The 24248-nt window shown below is 38.1% G+C and overlaps 2 protein-coding genes across 2 annotated transcripts; both read left to right on the top strand.

Moving 5' to 3' along the window:
- The first annotated feature begins 1366 nt into the window (after positions 1-1366).
- LOC116252897 (glycerol-3-phosphate dehydrogenase SDP6, mitochondrial) lies at positions 1367-17765 on the top strand. Its single transcript, XM_031627508.2, has 6 exons — positions 1367-1903; positions 2683-3156; positions 9803-10134; positions 10660-10820; positions 15378-15636; positions 17401-17765. The coding sequence occupies exons 1-6, from the start codon at positions 1528-1530 to the stop codon at positions 17704-17706; spliced, it is 1908 nt and encodes a 635-aa protein (XP_031483368.1). The 5' UTR covers positions 1367-1527; the 3' UTR covers positions 17707-17765.
- Positions 17766-18780: 1015 nt separating this feature from the next.
- LOC116253630 (lactoylglutathione lyase) lies at positions 18781-23940 on the top strand. The gene is made up of 8 exons (XM_031628557.2): positions 18781-19058; positions 19212-19334; positions 19428-19489; positions 20960-21020; positions 21161-21240; positions 22170-22240; positions 22455-22544; positions 23550-23940. The coding sequence occupies exons 1-8, from the start codon at positions 18921-18923 to the stop codon at positions 23648-23650; spliced, it is 726 nt and encodes a 241-aa protein (XP_031484417.1). The 5' UTR covers positions 18781-18920; the 3' UTR covers positions 23651-23940.
- The last annotated feature ends 308 nt before the right edge of the window (positions 23941-24248 follow it).

Raw genomic sequence — 24248 nt, forward strand, 5'->3', positions numbered from 1 at the left:
TGGGGGCTAGCATAACTTTTCGGTGGGTTGGTGTCGCCGATAAGACGCTTTGATTCTTATACGCGCTATGAGGGTTATATGCACTATGAGGGTGAAGTGCAATATAAATGCAAATTCTTTTCACCAGATAGTAACATAATAAAATTAGGGGTCATTTGGCCACATGATACTTAGTAAGTATTTTATAAATCTGCCTCAAAAAATTTGGACAGATTTTTTAGCTAAAACTGAAAGTTATGATACTAATTAGCTTTGATTAAACAGTTGTCGATGGGCCTAAAATTTAAGTCGACGACATGATGCAGGATTTCGCAGTTTTATATTTGTTTGAGTTAAAAAGCAGAGCTAAGAACGTGTCATACCCGTCATTTAGTTTGACTGGACTCCCTTTTAGTCTGTCGAGGATGTCACGAATGAGTTCTTTATTGTTATCTACACTATGAAAATACGCTGCACACATAAGATTCAGAAAAATACAAGCGGCTTTATTCTACTAAAACTTCGTAAGCTGCCGCACTCAGCAATCGTGCACAGAATTAAAGAACCGAAGCTCGCGTCTGTAAAAGCAGAGATGCTCGGACCCACCACAGCTTGGCTCGTCGATCGTGGACCAACTTGGAACACATTGCCCACGTAAAACAAGCATACAGGGCACGATCCGGGTTAATTGCAACGGGATCCTCGCATTGGGGTCCATATTCGAAAGACAGCGTTGTTTTGATCAAATTTGCAAGATAACTATTTGAATCTTTTTATTTCTCATGATCAAATCTGCAAGATAACTATTTTATTTTTATTTTTCATTGTTGGTGCCTATTTTAAGAGGTTTTTTGGCATTAGGGACAAAGTATGGGTGTTTCATGAATTTGTTTTAAAATTAAGATAAATTCATATAATCTTTTTTGTGAATCTTTTAAATTTTAAGGTAGATTCATGCAACATTACTAAATTGGAGAGGGCTCTCTGCATGACTTCCCATAACACTCAAGTGGCCCTAATTTTCTTAGAGCATGAACAAATATTAACTTAACTCAAACAAAATACGTTTCTAGATAAATTGGAGAATCCCATTGCATATGAGAATCTTAAAAACTTGAGAATTATCAAAAGCGATGAGATATAAGGTCATCAATCACCCAAAAGAATAACTCACATCCGACTCATATCCTGCATCGGATGATAGACTCATATCCCCTCCAGTCACTGGCCAACCCATGAAAATTTCATGACTTTTTTGAAAATAAAAAAAAGTTTCGGAGGGAGTTTTCCAATTTGTATCAATTACTGTAAAATTTCCTAAATTTTAGGAGTATTTGAAAAATACTAGAAATGGAAAACGAATAAATCAGAATGCGGGAGGCCCAATTGTCGGTTTTGTGCTCTTTCTATTCCTTACGCTGCTACGCATGGTTTTTCCCGCTCTGCTGGCTGACCAGTCCTCGTTTCATCCTGCTCCGCCACCATCATCGACGGAGGAACGGTCGTGGAACGTGGTGAATTGGGCTCCGAGAAGAGAGGTGCGGGCACATGGCTGCGTCGAGGGTGAGGCCCGTCGCCGCGACGATCGCAGCGGCGGCGGCGGCAACTGCTGGCGTGGTGGCTCTGCAGCGTGGTGAGAGGGGGTTGGTGGAAAATGAGCGTGGGGAGAGAGGGAGCGCCCTGGAGAGCGTCAGGAGGCGGATTCAGGCCACGGATGGGGTCGTCCCCAGCAGGCAGGTACAGGAAGCGTCGCTTATGGGCAGCAGCAGGATCAATCCGTTGGACGTCCTCGTGATCGGTGGCGGCGCCACCGGTTGCGGCGTCGCCCTCGACGCAGCCTCAAGGGGACTCCGCGTGGGGCTAGTTGAGAGGGATGATTTCTCGTCTGGGACCTCTTCCAGGTCGACCAAATTGATCCATGGAGGTGCGCCATACGTTACATTTGTAGTTGTTCATGCTCTGTTTGTATTTCATTTGTATTCCTCTGAGGGTAAGTGGAAAATGCACATACTATTATCCGGCGGTTCCTATCGATATAGTTTTTCTTCCACCCCGATTTCCTTTTAATTATTCCCTTTTTTAATTCTTTTTTGGAGCATCGATCGCAATTCTCCTCGTTTGTTTGGTTCTCGGACAGATTACGGGTTCTTACTAGCTTAATCGTGAAGGAATACACTATTTGTTCAAGTTCTCTTACTTCGCCAGAGTAGAGGAAAGAGATCAACTGCCTACTAATTTCTTCGCTGATGCGAATTTTAGTTCCTACTTCCTGGCTTTTGTTGAAAGCAATTACGATTTTGATTGTGTAACTTGTTGGGAATCGGCAGTTATTTTAAGAAGAAAATTCGCATATGTTACGAAGATTACAGCTTATTTATTTTTGCGTGGGGTTAACTCATGGAGCACATAGAGACACCTACATGTATAGGAAGCAGAGCATTTCGTTGTATCTCCGTTCATGCATTGGGTAATCGCAAGGGGGGCAGTGTATTAATTATTGATATTTCTTGAAATTATTGATATCACCACGTGGGGATAACTACCGGCGAGACACTGTGATGCTATGCGAGATGTGATGTTTGTTCGCTGGTCGTCATGAACAAGTGGACGCACAAACCTCGATGCGGTTGTAACGAGGTCTAATTTTTCTGTACCTGTTTCAGTTTGTTTACAGGTACGAATTTTCATTTCGGACTTTTTCAGGTGTGCGTTATTTGGAGAAAGCTGTATTTAATCTTGATTATGGGCAACTTAGGCTGGTTTTCCATGCTCTTGAAGAGCGTAAGCAAGTTATCCAGAATGCACCACATCTATGCCATCCTTTGCCATGCATGACTCCTTGTTTTAGCTGGTTTGATGCAGTATACTATTGGTTGGGTTTGAAACTATACGATTTGGTTGCTGGTCCCAGAATGCTTCATCTATCTCGCTATTACTCAGCCAATGAGTCAGTAGAACTGTTTCCTACACTTGCAAGGAAAGGTCCCAGTGGAAATCTGAAAGGAACAGTTGTATATTATGATGGGCAGATGAATGACTCGAGACTTAATGTTGGATTAGCTTGTACTGCTGCATTGGCTGGTGCTTCTGTTCTTAACCATGCAGAGGCAATTTCCTTTCATAAGGACGAGGTCTCTGAGCGAATAACTGGTGCTCGCATCCGCAACAACCTAACAGGTGCAAGGCTATGTCACTCTTTTTCAATGTCTTAATAAAATAATATTATATTTTTGTTACTTTTGAAATTTAATATGGGCTAGTGCCTTTGCTCCTTTTCTCTGATGGTTATTATTACGAATTCCTAAATAGGTGTCTAATGACTACTTTGATGTGTAATTATGAAATTGACCAACTAGGAAAAGATCTTTTTCCCCTTTTGCTGTAATGATAAATGTTAGTAATCAGGGCAGAGTGATAGAAATGTAGCACCAATATCTGTAACCCGAAAACAGCACTCAAGCAGGAAGATAGAGAGAGAGAGAGAGAGAGAGAGAGAGAGAGAGAAAATGAAAACAAGAAGAAACTGAGGAGAAGAAGCCGTAGCCAAAATGGTTTGCACGGCCTCTATTTATAATCTCATTTTCAGAATTCTAAGAGTCTCCAATCGTAGAATCCTAGGAGATTTCACAAGCTTCAAGGACATTAATTACATCATAGAAACCTAAGAGACTTCACATATTACAAGGATATTAACTACAACATAGAATCCTAGGAGACTTCCCATATAACAAGGATATTAACTATAACATAGAATCCTAGGAGACTCTTCACATGTTACAAGGACATTAAATATTTTAACACATTCTACAAGGAGGTGGAATCCTAAGAGACTCCTCTTCAACGTGCTGGTGAAGGATTTATATTTTAACACCCTCCCTCAAGTTGTGCATGGTTTTGCACCATGTACAACTTGCCTTTTAGAAACCAGAATCGTTCCTTTGTTAATCCTTTTGTAAATAAGTCTGCAACTTGTTCATCTGTACGAACATAAATAGGCTGAATTTCCTTGTCTTCCACCTTTTGTCTAACAAAGTGTTGATCAATCTCAATGTGCTTTGTTCGACCATGTTGTACGGGATTAAAGGCAATGTTAATAGCGCTTTGATTATCGCACATTAACATTGATGTTTTAATCTTTTCTCCAATGTCTTCTAGCAAATGTCTAACCCATGTAACTTCAGCAGTACCTGCAGCCATGCATCTGTATTCAGCTTCAGTGCTGGATCTTGCTACTGCCTTTTGCTTTCGACAACTCCAAGACACAAGATTACGTCCAATGAAAATACAAAAACCAGAAATGGACTTTCTTTGATCGGGATCTCCAGCCCAATCTGCATCTGTGAATGTCATAAGTTGATGTCCAGTAGTTATATTTTCACTCTTACCATAAACTAAGCCATCTCCTGCTGTCCCTTTAAGATATCTTAATATTCTTTTGACAGCATCCATGTGAGTATCTCTAGGTGCATGCATAAATTGGGATACTTGATTCACAGCATATATAATATCTGGTCTAGTAAATGTAAGATATTGAAGTGCCCCAACAATACTTCGATATTGCGTAGGATCTTCATATAACTCCCCATCTTGAGCACTTAGTCTTTGATTTAGAACACTAGGAGTTCCAACAGGCTTACAATCAGACATACCTGACTTTTTCAACAAATCCAACGTGTATTTCTGTTGTGTCAATGTGAGGCGATTATTGTGCCTATCAATCTCCACTCCAAGAAAGAATCGTAAATCACCAAGCTCTTTCATTTTGAAGTTTTGCATCATCAAAACTTTAGCTTCTTCTATGTGTTTTTCTGAATTGCCTGTGATAACAATATCATCAACATATATAAGAAGTAAAGTAAATATGTTTTCCTTTCGATAAATGAAAAGAGAGTGATCTAGAGGACATCTCCGAAAACCACATTCTTGAATCTTGCAAGAGAAACTGTCAAACCACGAACGTGAGGCCTGTTTAAGTCCATAAATAGATTTTCTTAGTTTGCAAACCCATGCATGAGAGTCTCCTTTCGTGTATCCTGGAGGTTGTTCCATATATACTTCCTCCCTTAAATCACCATGAAGAAAAGCATTCTTCACGTCCATTTGATGTAGTCTCCATCCATATTCAACTGCCAATGATATAATCACGCGAATTGTTCCCATTTTGATCACAGGGCTGAATGTCTCATCATAATCTTCTCCATATTGTTGTGTAAACCCTTTTGCTACTAACCTTGCTTTGTGTCTTTCTATGCTGCCGTCAGGTTTGTATTTAATTTTGTATACCCATTTGGAGCCCACTACGTTCTTTTCGTGTGGCCTCGGAACGATCTCCCATGTTCCACATTCATGCAAGGCATCCATTTCTTCTTTCATAGCCTTTCTCCAATGATGTGATTTTGATGCTTCATCAAATGAAGTAGGTTCTTCCTCCTTGCCAACTTTTGCCATGAATAACTGAAAATCAAGTGATAAAGAATCATAGCTAACCCACCTGTGAATGGGATGACGAATGCGTTGGGATCTTCTAAGGTGGGGCATGTTGTCTTCTTCACTGTGAGCATCTCTGTCCCTTAGTCGTCGACTGTAGATAAGACCCGAATACCGATGTGCATCGTTGCTCTGTTCATTATTGTTTTCGTGATGACTTAATGACTGTGTTGGATCTTCTTGATTTTCACTTTGAGCCATATCCGACGGTTGTATTGCTCTCTCTGAATCTTCACTTTGAGGCACATCATTTTCTATAACAGGATCTGCATTGAATAACTGTGTACTGGTCCAGGGATCATAAGATTCAATGGTCATAGGCATTTCATTTGTATTATCAAAACTATGTTCATCAAAAATGACATTTCTTGAAGTTTTGATACGTTTAGTTGTTGGATCATAGCATCGAAAACCTTTATATTCATCAGCATATCCAACGAATCTACATTGAATAGCTTTGTCTTGAAACTTGTTCCTCAAGGCAGCATCAACGTGAACATAGCATACACAACCAAAAACCTTCAAGTTCTTGTAATCAGGTTGTTTGCCTAAGAGTGTAAAATATGGCGATTTAGACATCAAGAGTGTCATAGGCAAACAATTTATTATGTATATAGCAGTATGGAAGGCTTCAGTCCACAAGGAAATGGGCACATTAGTATCATGCATCATGCTCATGGCGCTTTCAACTATATGTCGATGTTTCCGCTCAACTACACCATTTTGTTGTGGTGTGTAAGGGCAGGAAATTTGTCTAGTTATCCCTTTTTCACGTAGAAATTCAATAAAATCAAGCGAGGAATATTCTCCCCCTCCATCACATTGAAAATGCACCACATTGGATGAAAATTTAGTTTGAATCATGGCATAGAAGTTTCGAAATATGTGAGGTACTTCTGATTTGTGTTTCATGAAGTAAATCCAGGTGAAACGTGAGTAAGAGTCAATGAATAAGACATAATATCTTGACCCAGACATGGAATCAATAGGGGCTGGCCCCCATACATCAGAAAAAATAGTTTCAAAAGGTTTGGAAGCCCTTTGATTTATATTATGGAAAGGTAAAACATGACTCTTACAAAGTCCACAACTTGAACATTTTTTGACACTTGAAGTAAGAGGTAAACTTGATCTTGGAATGAGACTATCTGTGACAAGTTTTTCAATGAAATGTCGACCACAGTGTCCTAGCCGACTATGCCACAAATCAGACTCCAAAAATTGGTTAGGGCCCCTTACTTTTGATTGAAAATGGCAAGAACTTGGCACTGATGACGCATTATGAGAAAGAGAAAATGTCTTCAATCCTATATCAAAAGTGGATGAATCCTTGGGTAGACATTCCTTGAGGACGTACATATTCCCTTGACGCTCCCCTCTAGCGAACATTTTCTTCGTTTGGAGGTCCTTGACATAGACAGAAGAAGGTGTGAATTCAACAGAAGAGCTTGTATCATCAATGAGTTTAGAAATGGATATGATGTTCTTTTTGATATTGGGAGCAAGAACAACATTAGACAGTGATAGAGACGAGGATGACAATGGAATATGTGCATTTCCAATATGTGTAATAGGATGAGATTTTCCATCACCTGTTATAATGCAACTTCTACCGTAATGAGGGGATAAGTTAGTCAATTTACCTGCATTTCCTGTCACATGGGTAGCTGCACCTGAATCCAAGAACCATTCTCCCTGCTCATTTTGCTTTATAGTCATCTTTGAGAATGCGGCCATCAATAGCTGTTGCATATCTTCAGCGGTGGATTTAGAACTTTGTCCTCCTTGTTTATAATCATGTCTTACTCCTTTGTTTTTATTTTGAGGATTAAACCAACATTGTGCCTTCATGTGTCCTTTCTTGTTGCACTGAAAACAAATTGGTATTTTTCTTGAAGTATCCAAAGGAGACATACCTTGGTTATGTGGTGTTGGTAGAATGCCACGACCACCATGGTTGGAGTTCCCATGGCTCTTACCAAACTTTACATTCATAGCCAACACATTTTGGGAGTTCCCTTGATCAGTCCTTTCAATGACTCTTTTCATATTCATTTCATGTTGGAGAAGTTTACCTTGTAGTTCGTTGAAGGAAGGCAGAACAGGAAGGACCTCAAGAGCTGTAATAAAAGCATGATAATCATGCCCAAGTCCATTCAAGGTTTGCTGCACCTTTTCCTTATCAGAAATGTTATTCCCTGAGGCAGCAAGTTGGTCTGCGACGGCCTTAATACGCCCCAAATAATCCATGATAGACGTTGAACCTTTGCTCAAATTCTGAAATTCTTTCTTTAAGTACATAATTCGAGCTTCTGATATTTGGGAAAAGGTATCAGCAAGGGTTTCCCATAATTCTTCTGCAGTACAATCATCAGAAACTGAAAGTAACACTTGTTGAGATAAAGTGGACAAAATATACGCAACCAGACTTTGATCACGTCTCATCCACATAGCATGTTCAGGATTGTTGTCTTCATGAACAGCAATAACTTCTCCTGCCTCATTTTTTATTTCCTGTAAGACGGATATTGGTGGAGCCTTTGTTGAACCATCGAGATGTCCAAAGAGGCCTTGACTTCTTATGAAAGGCATGATTTGCCTTTTCCAGATCAGATAATTCTCATGGTTGAGTTTTTCGGTAATAAGGTGAGGAAGAAAACTTGAGGACATGCCAGAATGCGAAAGGTTTTCCATGACAGCAGAAAAGAATGGTATATAGGTAGAAGATGAGAGGGAAAGAAGACACGATATAACAAGATGTGTCCTTGGTAAGCAAGAAGAAAAAAGGAACAAGAATTGCGCAAGAGAAAAGTAAATTCAGGATAGAGACAAGATGAGAAAAGAGTTCTAACCAGATCAGACCTGTTTGGGCATTTCGTTTGGTAGAGATAACGTAACCTGGCTCTCTGATACCATGATAGAAATGTAGCACCAATATCTGTAACCCGAAAACAGCACTCAAGCAGGAAGATAGAGAGAGAGAGAGAGAGAGAGAGAGAGAGAGAAAATGAAAACAAGAAGAAACTGAGGAGAAGAAGCCGTAGCCAAAATGGTTTGCACGGCCTCTATTTATAATCTCATTTTCAGAATTCTAAGAGTCTCCAATCGTAGAATCCTAGGAGATTTCACAAGCTTCAAGGACATTAATTACATCATAGAAACCTAAGAGACTTCACATATTACAAGGATATTAACTACAACATAGAATCCTAGGAGACTTCCCATATAACAAGGATATTAACTATAACATAGAATCCTAGGAGACTCTTCACATGTTACAAGGACATTAAATATTTTAACACATTCTACAAGGAGGTGGAATCCTAAGAGACTCCTCTTCAACGTGCTGGTGAAGGATTTATATTTTAACACAGAGTACTTTTTCAGTAGCTTCGGGAAGGAAAAATACTGGTACATTTTTCAGGATGCTGGCGGCACTCATGAATATGTATACAAAATATGCAAATATCCTTTCAGCTCCCAAGCAAAAAATAAAGAGTTTGTGGTTTTAGCAAATTGAACTGAGGTGTCAAAGGGCACTGGTGAAATCACGAAAAAGTATATAATTTGAGCTTCTGCTGCACTTTTCTTTGCAATGGTATAAATCTTTCAAAGCGTTATTGAGCAATTTTTCTATATATATTTTCACATTATTTCGGTCTTGTATTAATGTCTTGATTTGGAGCATAATTAATTGATTTGATCCACTACCATGCAGCAACCATCTATGTTAAAGCATCATTAAGTTGTTTATTCTGTAGGTCGATAATGCTCCTAACATGAGGCAGCTAATGGGTTTTGTTGAGTTCGATTATTCATTTTGTTGCTTGATATACGTTGAAGCATCTTTAAGTTGCCTACTCTGTAGGTTGATAATGCTACTATGAGGCAACTATCTGGGATATGGGTTTGTTGAATTAGATTATCATTTTGTAGCTTGATTCAATTGCATATTTGGCAGTATCTGCAGTTGCACAAAGGTAATCATGTTTCTCAGTTACTGTTAGTGACTGGTGAAGTTTTTTGGTTTTATGTTTTACTCATGGTAAGGATGGTCTTAGAGGCAGACATTTTTCTATTCTCAGCAAGCTTGCTTTGGCTGCTGGCATGAGATGTTGAAGTTGTTGCCTTTAGCCCTAAGCAAGTGGAGGCTGAAGGGGTATTGCTAAGAGCATGTGCCTATTAAAGGGCCATAGATGGCATTGGTTTGACTCTGATGGAGGAGGAGAAAGCAAGATCATTAATGGCTTGTTTTTTATGAATTTATATTACTGTATTAATAAATTCATTTCTCGTCATTTGTTATGCCCCTTACCTTTTGCTGATGGTACTTCAGGTAAAGAGTTTGATGTGTATGCTAAAGTCATTGTAAATGCTGCGGGTCCATTTTGTGATTCTGTTAGGAGAATGGCTGATAAAGATGCAGAACCAATTATATGCCCTAGCAGTGGAGTGCATATAATTCTCCCAGATTATTATTCTCCTGAAGGAATGGGCCTAATTGTTCCGAAAACTAAAGACGGTCGCGTGGTTTTTATGCTTCCTTGGTTGGGAAGGACACTTGCAGGAACAACTGACTCCAATACTACAATAACTATGCTTCCAGAACCACATGAAGATGAAATACAATTTATTCTGGATGCCATCAGTGATTACCTTAATGTGAAGGTATATATAAATAGTCCAAACCCCGAGCTTTGTTCATCTTATTTTATTATACTATTTCATAGCATAATCAAACTTGAAATTTCTTCAGCTTAATTCTCATTTTTTCTATATTTTTTTTTTCTGAAGTTTTAGTTAGTAACTTGACATAACTGATGTGCATAACTTTTTGTGTTCTCTTAGCAAGCACAGTGTCACTTGACATTGAATCAACAACTTCATGTACTTTGTTTCAAAGTGCAATTATCATGATATTGTAGGTTGTGGTTATCATGTGTGCTCTTATGTGAGAATTTGCTTTTCACATTCTTATTTTCTTAAGAAGCTTGTAAATGTCCTATAATGAGTGTATTTTTCTATCGAGAAAGTCAACATGAGACTGTTTATTTCCCTGTTTTTTTTTAAGCACGTACCTGATACTATTGATTTTAGAATACCATATTTATTTCAGATTTGGATATCCTTTTCTTGATTTAGAATATTTCTGAAGCTGGGAAGGTGTTTCTTTTGGCACTTGAAAAATTTTAGGTGCGAAGACTAGATATTCTTTCTGCTTGGAGTGGTATTCGTCCACTAGCCATTGATCCATCAGCCAAAAGCACTGAGAGCATTTCTAGGGATCATGTTGTGCGTGAAGATTACCCTGGTTTGATCACTATTACTGGAGGAAAATGGACAACATACCGTGGGTATGATTTGTTTAATTTGCTTAGGCAATTACTATACATTGCTAGTGTGATATTTTTATTTCTTATTCTCTTCAATGGCGAGGGACATTACCAAATTTTTGGATGCATCCAACCTTCTTGTCCATGTGGTGCATGTTTATTGTGCCCTGTTATCCTTGCCTTTTGATGTAAAACCCTCAGGTACCGCTCTGTAGCCAACCAGAAAATCTTCCATGTTTTCGCCAATATGGCAAAGGATCCCTAATTTGAGTTGCTTATTTATTAATGGGTAGATGGCTTATATGAAACACAAAGTACTTATTTGTTTGTCACTAATTTGAGGATGAAGGTTGGAGTTGTGAAACTTGATTAGGAGATCAGTTATTTAAGATGTCATTTAGATGCATTACCTAGCATGTGTGTCCTGGATTAACACTGAATGGCACTTGGACCCACCAGGAACTTCATAGACACGGTGAATCCTGAATCACCTGCTTCATTTATTTCCTTAAGGTTTCGATTGCTTATCCTTCACTTGTATTTCGTTTTTTGTTTTAATTTTGTTATCAATTGCACTAAATTTCTATTTCAGCTTATCCTTATTTGTACTTTTAGTTATGATTCTTTGGCATTGTTGTTCAGAAGTTTGTACCTGAGGTTGTTTCTTTTATGTCAAGAATTATATGTACATGCATGTTGATGCATCCATTTGTCCCAGTTTTTGAGAACTACCTTGTCATGTCATGTATGACTGCTTCATATGGTGTTAATGTGTTCATATCTATGTAGGGATAGATTATTGAATTTATAACTTTCTTAGCAAGTTGGGTTCTTGCTATGCATATTATTGTGTAATTACATCCCACAGGCAATCTATTACCTATATCTGCTTTTTTTGAAATTTAGATGAGAAACTTATCGGTTCTAATCAGTATTATAATGCTAGTTTATAATCCACAGTCTGCTTGAGAATTTTGAGTCACTGTTCAAACCAGCTCTGCAGCAGATTAAATCATAATTGCAGTTATTGCCAACATGAGAACTGTACTTGTTCTTATGATGATGTGGGCTTCCATGATATCTTGCATGAAGTGATCTTTTAGCTCTTGCATTTGCATCAAGTTGTTGGGGCTCATGGAAAGTGTCATACACTCATACTGTCATTGTGGAAGGAGTTCTTTCTGTGAGATTCTATGAACCAAGGTTCTTGTTTATTTTCCATCTCCTTTTGGTATTTGGTTCAAATTTGTTCTGCTGTTGTATCTTCGTGAGAGGTTATGATTGACAAAACTTATTTACAATTTGCTGGCTTTTCATTTTCAAGGATAGATTACAGTTCACGTGATCAATATCTTCTAATCTCAAAACTCCGGCTTTTGTGATTGTCATCAAGCAGCAGGATCATATTGAAAACTTCACAGTTTTCATCTGGCTTTCGACTTTGCTTGATTTCGTAGGCTCACATATCTTACTATCTTTCTTGTTTGCGAATTGCTAATGGCTGCCAACAATTATTATCAAGGATCATTTTTTGTGCTCTAGGGAAAATACAGTGGAGTAGTTAAAAATTTGCAAGCGAAACTCACCATAGATTAGGGGATTATGAATTCATGATAATGCCATCAGAAATTGTCACAAGAACAGCACAACTTTAGGCTGGTCCCAAAGAGGGCCTCAATATTTTGTGGGAAAGACAAACTTGGAACCGAAATGCCGTATTAACTGGATTTTCCTAAAAGCCCTTCAACTTCAAGAAGGTTAAGCTTTGCTGTACCCTGGGATTGTCTTTGGGCCGTTCCTATGCAGCTTAGGTGGAAGGCAGAAAGGCCTCCTTCTGGAGGGGACCTGAGCCATCAGTGAGATACCACTCTGGAAGAGCTAGACAGGACTCCATTGTTAAAAGCTTGAGATAGTAGTCGGTATTGTATATACCAAGTATATTTTGTATATACATACATGTATAAATACATTACCATTATATGGAACATATATATATATATATATATATATATATATATATATATATATATATATATTACATACATATATATATATATATAATATCTTAAGTATACTATCTACATAAGGCAATGAGATCGATAGATGTATTTTATTTTTGTTTTCCTTTGTGTTGTTTTCTAATTTTTCTGTTTTCCTGTTTTGGTCAACTTTGGTCTTTTAACAAACTTAACTAGCCGTTTGAAATCCTAGAACAGCGAGAGCTATTGGAAGACTCTCCAATGGCTACGGTTAGCCTTCCTTTGTGTATATTGGGTTTGCTCCTCACTTGTGTGTAATTCTTTATCTTATATTCTAAGAGAGAAATTCAGTATTCTTTTTCATTCTTGAGTGCTCATTTGACCTTGCTGTCATTTTACTGCATTTCTTTTGTGTGTTTCTATCTAGTCTTGTGCCGTGACTTGGTGAATCTACTCAACTTTGACATCCGTCTGCTAGCTTCAGCTGCCAATGAACAAGGAGTTACGGCTCGCTCATTTGGTATTTGCATGCTAATCATGTCTTTTGAGAAATGGAAAATGCAGATGCAAACCATGATTATATTTGAGAAACCTGTGCTGTTTGCTTTGAAAAAAGGAAAAATCATTTCTTCCAGTTGTGGACGGGCTTATATAGATTAAACATTGATAATTTCATACAGATAACAACAGTAATTTTATCTCTATCAGCTAATGTCTGATTAAACTGTAATTTCAATTTTTTGCATCCTAGATCTCAAATGGTAGTAATCACTGTTTTCATTGTTGACAGTAACCATTAGAGGGTTGACTAAAGGAGATAAAGATGAAGGTAGGGGTGGGCATCGGGCCTTGCCGGGCCCAGGTTGGTTTTGGGCCCAGGCCTAGGCCCGATATTCGGGTATCGGGCCCGGGTCCAGCCCGGTCCGATTATAATAAAATTTTAAATTATTAAAATAATATTTTAAATATAAAAAATATATTTTTAATAATAAAAAATTAAAATTAAAAATAAAAAATAATATTTTTTAGGTCGGATTGGGCTGGGCCCGGGTTTTTTTCTGCCCAGACCCGGGCCCCCGCCGGCGGCCCAGCCCGGGGCCCAGCCGTAGATGAAGGTCGAAATTCTGAAAGATGTTGTGGCAAAGTCACAAAGACTGTCTAATTGCCACTATTGATGCATACAATGTTCTGATAGTTTCCATCCATGAATTCCAGCAAGATGTTATTTTCAGGTTCACATACAATGAGTATGAAATCATAAAAGTGTAGACCAAGTGTCATTTCATCATTTTAATAAAAACAGTAATTTTCTACTTACATTATGAGTAGTTTTAGACATGTTACATTGTCTTTTTTGCTACATCTGTTTAACAATTATTTTGTTTTTTGGATTATCAATCTGGGTTCTTCTCTACTTCTGTTCATGTTATCAGCAATTCATAGCACTAACTTGGTAAAGTTCTATCAGCAATATCTTGAATGGTTATAAAGTCCACATTCAATATTTCCCCTTAAGCTTTTAAGACCATTTATAAACATGGCACTGAAACTTTATTACTGAAATGCTAGGTTTGTAGTCAGGAATGATCAGTGATCAATTCTTTCCTAATTGATGAGCATTTTCTCATGTCTTCTCCTGCAACAAAGTTGTCCCCTCCTATCAGTTTGAAGGACCTTAAATTAGTTACTTCAAGGATGTGAATTTCTTTAATCTTACAGAAAAATACATTGGCAATCTAAGTTCTTCAGTGGTTTAAGCTAAGTCATACGAGTGCGCCAAGCGGCCAACTATCGTGGCACACCCGCACCGATGTGGGTGCAGGTATGGGTGCGGCCCGACACGGCATCAAATGAGTTTTGGCTATTGTGGAAAATGTTTTGGCCGAGTTTTCATTGCATTGATTAAAAAAAACTAAAAAAGTTTAAACATATAGACAAATAAAATTACTTGGATAACAAATAACATATATATGTGTATAATATATATATACATATATATATATATATATTTTTATTTATTTATTTATTTATATTCTCTCGCCGCACCCGCACCCAATTTTTTTTAGAACTTGCCAATCCCGCACCCGCACCCATGTGACATAGGATTGAAGATTGATTAGTATCTGAAAAGTCATGCTAATTCTTTCACTGAGGCTTAAAGATTCTACCTTGTAATTTTTTTTTTTTTGATAGTTGCTAAAATTATGTGAATTGTATTGTGTCCAATAAATAGTTTTGATGATTATTCCAGAGTTGCAACTCCTCTTTTTGATAGTTGATTTGCGCTTTGAAGTCATAGACTTCCAGTACTCTACACCATCTTCTTGCAATTATATTAGCTGCTGTAGGACCTGGCTGAGTTGCTTCTATACTGCATGTCATGCATTTAGATGCATTCGTCTGACTCTAGCTTGCTTGCGGAGATTTTTCTATGAAATTTTAGCATGTTAAACCGTTGCTTGAAAAACTGCTTTATTTTCTCACGATATCCAATTTCAGTGTCATTAATGTGGAAACCATCCTGTTGGTGTTTTCCTTGGACCTTTTAATGGTTATTTTTGTCAATTTTTTCTGGTCTTAACATTTTTTTCTTTTTCAGCATGGCAGAGGATTCAGTTAATTTAGCTATAAAATCTGGAAAATTGAATCCATCAAACTCCTGTGTGACTCAAAATCTTCAAATACTTGGTGGAGATGGCTATGATCCTGCATCATTTACCATACTTGCTCAACAGTATACACGCATGAAGAAGTCATCCTCTGGAAAAATTGTGCCAGGGGCTATTGACAGTGCCGTAGCTAAGCATTTGTCACATGCATATGGCACAATGGCAGAGAGAGTAGCCATTATAGCACAGGTGAGTTTTGTTCCTTGTTTCCAATTTCCTGCTTGTCTCTTGCTTTCTTGTATGGGTTGTTTGGTGATATTAGTCAAATTTTTAATCACTGGAAATGATAATCCTGTTTTAGTAAATTTGTTGCTCACAGAGAGAGACAGAGGGAGAGAGAGAGAGAGAGAGAGGCTACACTGTTGCATATGCTTATACGGCATGTGATCTACCAAATGAATTTCACTTGTTGGTTGGCCTACCCTGGTATACACGACTGCATTTAGGTATCTACTGATACCGTATGATGCTTCTAATAATCTATGGCACATGATTGGTCACTTCCTCCTCATGGAAAAGGACACAATTTGTGATGGGCAACATTTTCCTATATTTTGTCTTTTTTTTTTTTCTTTTAATAGTCTTATGGATTACTTTACATTGGCATTGCACTGCAAGTGGTAAAACCCCTGTGTCCACTCCCACAGGCAAAAAGGTACCTGCTGCCGAACACACACACCTTTGGCCTTGGCAGGCATTGTCTCGGCATGGGTTTCAAAACTCATGGGATTGCGATTGAGAATGTAAATGATTTGGGTCATGCATCTGCTTGACTTGACTCTGGTTTGTGGGTTTGGCTGTAAACTTGTAGCGCTGATTAAGTAATTAGGGGCGGATGTAATCTGGTATGCAGAATCAAGTCAAATTGGGATTCAAACTCGGGTTCTTCCTATGGTGCGAGCAGATGCTTAGAACTGCTTTTAACCTTTAAGAGAAAAGGTCTTACCATTTAAGTTTGCCACTCACTGCACAACATGGATCACCTTTCAACATCTTAATGTAATCATACCACAAGCTTTCAATTGTGGAATAAGCCAAAACTTTTTCTGCATATTCATCTGACAGAAACTCGACCATCACCCCAATAGTCAGACTTGGATTAGGTTTCAGTTTCTTTTTTGGTTCTAGTACAAATCTGAGTCTGACTTCGACTGTGGCACTTCCATATTAGATTTGGTAATGCCTACATTTGTCCCATGTATGTCCACATTTGTGATATCCTGTCATTTTGGTGATCTTAGTAAGTTGTCCCTACGGGATGAGTAGAGCCCTGTTGTGGGTTTGTTAAAATTAGACCGTAACTTCCTATTAAATAGGATATTTGATAGTTTGTCTAATACTTGCACACACACACTGTTGTATGTGAAGCTCTGCATTGCCGCCAATGGTAGAAGTTCTATTTGTTTGTCTTAGTTATCAAAATCTCAACTAGTCAGCAGTCAACTGACTAGTGTCATTAGTTGGTTTAGTCGGTTATTGACTGACCTGTGTTTCAACTTTGAAACCAGCAACTAATTTGTTAAGCCAATCAAATAATCAGCCTAAGCTCAGTCGATTAATCACTGACATAAATATATATGCACATTCTTTGATAACATATATTCTTCTACATTTGTTTTTATATAAATATATCTATTTAATTATTTATAGTTAATCGACTTAGACTGAGCTGGAATGACCATACTTAATTAATCTTTTTAAGTTTGTAGGACCTTGAAACCTACTGACTTCCAATATTGACGACTTAGTTTATGATTTCTGTGCCTATAATAAGTTCAGTCAGCAAAATAGGATGAGGTAAAAGCGTTGTGTTACTGTCTGATACTATATGACAGAATCCATTATGCTACTATTCAGCATTTGTGAAAGTTAATGTCAAGTTTAGCAACGTTGAAGCTGGGCAATCATGAAAGCTCTCCAAATACACTAATGAACTTTTTGGTCGTCTTGTAGAATGAAAATCTTGGCAAACGGCTTGCTCATGGATACCCGTTTCTGGAGGCTGAGGTGGCCTACTGTGCTCGGAATGAGTATTGTGAATCTGCTGTTGACTTCATTGCTAGAAGAAGCCGTCTTGCTTTTCTTGACACTGATGCAGCGGGCCGAGCATTGCCTCGCGTAGTTGAGATCCTGGCTGATGAGCACAACTGGGATAAGACACGGCGAAAGCAGGAACTGCAGAATGCCAGGGCCTTCCTTGAAACCTTCAAATCCTCAAAAAATGCACAGTTTCGTGATGGAAAGCATACGGGTTACTAATTTATTCCCAAGCACAACAACCTTCATATAAACAAGTAACTGATTTCAATTTCTTAATATATCTCCACCATTGCTTCATTGTATCCCAAAAGAAGGGATACCTCGTTACCTCACCTCAAAGGCCCTTCTCTGGAAAAAAATAATAATGGTTTCTTTCTTTTACCTAAAATGTACATTTCCCCCATCGTTCCTTACAGTCTCATTAAACTTGCGATGGATCAGTGCAATTTGGATAATTGTTCTCATTTGGTCGTGTAAGTTGGAGAGTCGCCGATTGTTTCGGGTGCATTAATATGTTGTTGTGTTCTACATTGAAAGCCTATCTTGTCTGGGGAACTCTCTAGCTATTGGAGCAATACTGGATCACGTATCTTCCATTCCCTTTTTGTTTATTTCTTCACTAAGGTGTCTGCTTATTCAGTACTGTGGTATCAGCCGTATCGTTTTACTGAATGAGACAGCGAAATGGACTGCATAGGCCGATACTAATGTGGGTGAATCGTTCTATTGTCCAATTTTTCTTTTTAATTACAGTAAGAACAACATTAGCTAATCATAAAATGAAAACTAACACTATTGTTATTGGTCTTTCTCATTCCAACTGTACCCTTACCGCTAAGATACGGTGTCACAAAGTGGATTAGATCACTCAGTGCTTGTGCGTGAAAATGGAACTTATATCTTTTACAAAAGCACGCCAATTTTGGTGTAAGAAAAATATACTTAGTTTAAAACTTTTCCCTTTTATTATCCTTAAGTTACACAGTTAAATTAACGCAATCTAAATTTACGACCAAACCAAGTGGTGAGCACGTTCTTGTAAAATTTTTCTTTACATGATCAACTATTGATGGTTTCGGTGTCACACAAAATCATCCATTGCTCCCAGGGAAACCGAGTGATTCCAGTAAAGTTCAAAATTTTAGCCTTCTGAATGCTTCATACTTGGGACGATTTTTAAATCATCAAACTCTTCCAGCCCAAGTCCTAACAGTGATACCATTAAGCGACCACGAATCCACGAATGATGTATCAGTCAGAAACAGGGCATACTGACCGCTCAGACTAGAGAGTCTGGGATAGGCGGGAGATAGAGATCGAAATCAGCAGCGGACACGTGTCCTCTTGAATTTATGACGTTTCTTACTAAAATCAATGCTTACGCGCCACGAGGAAGAGAGGCATGAGGTTGTTCTTTGTTGGGCTTGGTTAGGATGACCTCCTTGGGCATTGTTTCTTTGTCTTCTTTGTCGCTGTCACGTTCTTCTTCCTTTGTTGAACGCTTCTGCCGGTGCCCACCAACATCTTCCTTCCTCCGGCCGATCCTCCTCCTTCCAGCCTCTCCAGAGAAGGTTTTTCTTCTACCTGCTCCCGTCATCGTTATATTTTTATATATTTTTTTGGGGTTCGTTCCTCTTTTCTTTCTTTTGCTTTTTCTAGATTTAGTTCTGACCGGATCCTTCTTGGATCTTCTCATCTTTGTTTGGTTCTGGCACTTTTTATAGAAGTTCCGATTTTTTCGACCGTTTTGCTCGATGGCGACTGGCCCCAAGGAAGCTGCTAGCAACAACCCAGGTCTTCAGGAGGAGCCTGATGAAGCCACCAAGGGATACATCATGCAGCAGACTGTGAGTTGTACATCCGTACATTCTTTTCCGTTCTTCAGTTTCTCATCGCACATTCTTCGCTGTGCTTAATGGTCGTGGTACTTTGAATGGCAGATGTTCCGAATCAAGGACCCGAAAGTTAGCTTGGACTTCTACTCTCGCGTTCTGGGGATGAAGTAAGCCTTTCCATTTCGAAAATTCTGCCTCTCGTTGAGTAATGGTTTTCTAGGTGTTCTAGTTGAGTCTGTGTCATCCTTGAACTTTAGTTGGTCATCACTATTATTAGTTAGTAGCACCTTGAAAAATGAGAACGGAGTTATTGTCATCTGATAGAACGAGAGCTTCTTCCTTCATTAGCATCCCTTCGTGGTCCCTCTTAGTTTTTAGTCCAAATTTCTCATTTTAGTCCATATCTCCGGTTTAAGGCAAGGCACTACGTGAATTCCACTTTACAGAAAAATACATAAGCTGCGAGCTACATTATGAAGTGCAATTCTATTTGATTTGGATGATGTTGCATCTGAATAAATTATGGAGAGCCACATTTCTAGGAAATCAGATGATTTTGATTGTCTGCTATGTCATCTAAACTGTTTTTTAACTGTTATACTGTTCCTTTCATGCATGTGCGAGTAGTCTTAGGTGTTCAGCAACCTCTTGGTGTGCATCATCCATCTATCTATGGATTGTACTGTTCTCCATAACGACTGTAGAAAGTTGAAATCAGAATTGGGAACAAGCAGAATAACTGAGTTACTGAGTTGGCGATTTCTTTTTTCCCTTTTTCCACAGGGAGGCAGGCACCAAATTCATGCAAAACGCAGTCTTGGTTATTTCTCAGATAGTGTTCATTGTTTATATGGTTCCATGATAAACATAATCTTTAGCTACTCTCATTTTACTTGGTCCGGCTTCATCTACTTGAATTGATGCTTTATTTCTCTGTAGTATTCATTCCATAGAAGTCATAGATCGGTGACCCTTTCTAGTGATGCTTCATTCTATTTTGGTGCTACAACAGTAGATGGTCAATTTTATACAATACCTGTTCCCTATTATTCTTTAGTCAAAACATAGCATGCAGCCTGCATCTTTTCTGATTATGCTGCCTTTTCTTTCTCAAGCTTTGAAGTTGAGTATGTTTGTGTGGGTTTCTGGTGTAAGTGGTCAACCTATTTCAACTTTAGGATCATGGAAGCCGTGTAAGCAAGAAAGGTTGTTGTTGACTGCATTGGTCTTGGGTCATTAGTTTTGTCTCTGTCTTCTTGCATATTGTGGATCACTCAATTAAGTACAAAATTTATGGGTAAAAGATAATTTATCAGGTACTATGTAGATATCCCTCCTAGATATTATTTTGCCTCTTGCCACAAAGATGTTTCAGAGGGACATGAATCCCGTCCTCCATGTTTTTCAACCTTTTAAAAATTTGATCTGTTAAATAGCAAGTGGCCAATTGAAATACAATATTATATGATTCTTTTAGTGCCAAAGAAGTTATTTCTCGAGGAGATCACTTGATCTTTCCATGTGGAACATGTTTCCACTGGCAGACAAGGCGATGTTATATTTGTCTGGCCTTAATATTTCAGTTTCAGTTGTACAGGGATTTTATCTATCTAAATGACTCCTCTTCATCATAACAGGTTACTTAAGCGATTGGACTTTCCAGAGATGAAGTTCAGTTTATACTTTATGGGATATGAAGTAAATATTTATAGCTCCTGACTCCTGTTGCAGTTTTCATTGTCTTTGCCAATGTATGCGTTATTTTTAGCAGTTAGTTTATAGCTTATGGTCCACATGGATTTTGTTTATAATGTTTGCCCATTTATGACTTCATTTAGGATACCTTGGTAGCTCCAACTGATCCGGCACAACGAACGGTCTGGACTTTCAGCAAGAAGGCTACTATTGAACTTACGCAGTAATGAAAGAAACACTTTTCTTCTATTGCTGACAAAGTGCTATTGGTGATTAGCTTATTTGACAGTTGCTATTATGTTATACATGTGCATGCTACTTATACACAGACATGAGAGCCTAGATTTTAAAAGTGGCGTATGGTGTCCACACATAGCAACATGCTTACGTCCATATCTATGCGATAGTGCTTGAGAAAATTCATGGGTATCTGTGGTTTTCTGTGATCTGAAACTCATGCATAATTTGTCGTTGCTTGTTTAGTACAGAACATGCTTCATACAGTTTATTTAAATAATCTCTTACTTTTTTCTATAATATGTGTGTGTGTGAGTGTGTGTGTGTATATATATATATATATATATATATATATATATATATAAAGCTAATACAGTCCAAATGCAGTAATTTTTTAGCTTAGTTAGGGAGGGGCAATTAGTGTAGATCACACAGTATGCAACTATGCACACTCATGCATACATAGAGGCACTCATGTATAATATGTTTTGGAAGATTGAAACTTGATAAGGCACATGAGCAATGCATGTGATACAAAAAATGATATCTTTTCAATTTGTCAAGCATGAGTGAAGGACAATGAGAACCTGTTCAGGTGCATGTAGCTTTGCATAATTATTAATAATTTATTATAAAAGAACATGAGGCTTTCTACAGGAAATTAGATTTGGTATACTAAGAGTTATCCAAAAGTGTCTGTCGAAACTGTTGGACGTGGACATGCTTGCTGGTAGCAGCATCCAGGTAAAGTGTATAACTGAAATGGTTTATATGCTCGTTAAAAGCTCCAAATTATCTGAAATTGCACTAAAATTTTTAGGAATTAAGTAATTTTGAGTCTTTTACGTTCCTGTTTTTTCACAAATCTATTTTCCAAGCTTCCTTAATGCCAAATATGTTCATTGATCTTTTCAGTAATTGGGGCACTGAAAGCGATCCTGAGTTCAAAGGTTACCATAATGGTAACACCGAACCTCGTGGTTTTGGTATGTATTTCTCTGTGTTAATTCTCACCTGATCATTATGGTCCAACTATGTTTTAGAAGCTTAGAAAGTCTTGACTCTTGACAACTCCACAACACTTTGTTGTGAATATGCCAGAAGGCCCAGAACTAGTCGCTATGTGTTGCATACGAGATTCTAAAATCTAACTGTAAATCAGTGCTCAAAGAAATGTGACATCATCTTTTCTTTTCCCAGGGCACATTGGCATCACTGTGGATGACACTTACAAGGCATGTGAAAGGTTTGAAAGTTTGGGAGTTGAATTCGTGAAAAAACCTGATGATGGTAAGTTCCATTTACTCATACATGATCAACGTGCCATTGATCTCAGTTGCAGTTTTTTTCTCTTCTGCTGGAGCTTTGATATATGCTTTCTGTTGGTTCTTTAAGATGTGTATGAAATAACTGCACACGTGAAGCTTACCAGGTTCTGTTTGATATTTTATTTGAATGAATGCCTTCTGTAAAAATTGTTAATGATTTCATGGGAATTCTTGTAGCATAGATGTCTTTGTGTGGCAAGGACGTTAAGCATATGAGCAACCGGAACCTCCACCCATCTGCACTTTCCTTGGCATTTCATACATCTTTCATGCTTTAATCCTAGTGAAGAAAAGACTGATCACCTTGAAAAGATCTTGTCCGACCTGCTTATGTCCTTGTTTGGCTCAGACTGTTCCCCTATGTGAAGTTGGTCCAACCTTTTCAATTTGATTGTGGCCATGAGGGTGACCTGAACAAGTGGTACAGTGTAACTCGGTAGGTGCTTAGCTAATCTGTGGTGCGTGTCCTGATGTTGCTACAGCCTGACCACGTCTACTGGTGGCTCAAAATTGTAGATCCTAGTAGTTTCCTTCAGTTGCTATTGTTCAGTATTTCTCAAATTTTTAAGCCTCAATTTTTTTTCTTCTTTTCTCTTGGTTAAGAATCTTCTGCTGTATATTTGAGCATTTTGATAAAGATAATGGCATAATGCTGTGATTCCTTTCTGATTGCATTGTTGAGTGAAGTGTTAATATTTGGTTAGATAACGTTCGCTTCTTCCATTGCGTGTTGGAACTTCCAAAGTTCAATTATATGAGACATCATAGCATGATGCTTGGGCTATCCAAGTTTCATCTGGGGATCATGTGCTGTTAGCAACTGCATCGTTGGTATAACTGCTTGATTAGAGATCCATGTTAAGCCTTCAATTTCTAAGGGTATGATGTGATATGCCAATTATCGTAAGATCCTAGGTCATGAATGTTCAAATGAACTAACTGACTGCACGGGCAAATTGGTTTTCAGGAAAGATGAAAGGCTTAGCCTTCATCAAGGATCCTGATGGTTACTGGATTGAAATCTTTGACCTGAAGAGAATTGGAATTACCACGTCTGAAGCCGCTTGAGGAAATCAAATGTTCAGCTAACTCTTTTATCTTCTGAAATGGTCTTCTGAAATGGTCGAAGTGAGAAGATCGCCAAGAGTCCTCCAAATGATATGTACTGTTTACCTATGTTTTGTCCTCCCACTTTCAACCTCAGCAATACAGTATCTCAGCTACTGCACGTATATTTGACTATCAAAATAAGGGGACCAACCAATCTATTAAGATTTAAGATCTGTATAACTGGTGACCTTGATCTGGGTTTTGCGGAAAATTAAATTCTATCAGTTAACCCATGGAAATTGCAGCAATTCGGCCAATGCCCAATCCCTTCTGAGGACGTGTTGTTTTCTCATATATATATATATATATATATATATATATATATATATATTTGTATGTGTGTGCTTTACTTGGATTATGGTAATTATTCAATAGTTATCCAACTCCTGCAATTGCTTCAAACGAAAAGATCTAGAGGACATCTGTGAACCTCAATTTCCAATTCATACAGGTAGATTTTTCACTTTTGACTCAAGACAGCATATTGGAAAATTTATATTTTTAATTAAACAGCAAATCAATGTCAACGGAAGCTATAATTGAGAGCTTTTTGCCT

Source organism: Nymphaea colorata, chromosome 4 (genome assembly GCF_008831285.2).
Source record: "Nymphaea colorata isolate Beijing-Zhang1983 chromosome 4, ASM883128v2, whole genome shotgun sequence".
NCBI classification, from domain to species: domain Eukaryota; kingdom Viridiplantae; phylum Streptophyta; class Magnoliopsida; order Nymphaeales; family Nymphaeaceae; genus Nymphaea; species Nymphaea colorata.

Coding starts and splice junctions, on each gene's coding strand:
- LOC116252897 (XM_031627508.2), top strand. CDS start 1,528: ATGGCTGCGTCGAGGGTGAGGCCCGTCGCCGCGACGATCGCAGCGGCG. Junction 1,904..2,682: donor GACCAAATTGATCCATGGAG/GTGCGCCATACG, acceptor GGACTTTTTCAG/GTGTGCGTTATTTGGAGAAA. Junction 15,637..17,400: donor GAGTAGCCATTATAGCACAG/GTGAGTTTTGTT, acceptor GTCGTCTTGTAG/AATGAAAATCTTGGCAAACG.
- LOC116253630 (XM_031628557.2), top strand. CDS start 18,921: ATGACCTCCTTGGGCATTGTTTCTTTGTCTTCTTTGTCGCTGTCACGT. Junction 19,490..20,959: donor TCTCGCGTTCTGGGGATGAA/GTAAGCCTTTCC, acceptor TCATCATAACAG/GTTACTTAAGCGATTGGACT. Junction 21,241..22,169: donor GCTACTATTGAACTTACGCA/GTAATGAAAGAA, acceptor TGATCTTTTCAG/TAATTGGGGCACTGAAAGCG.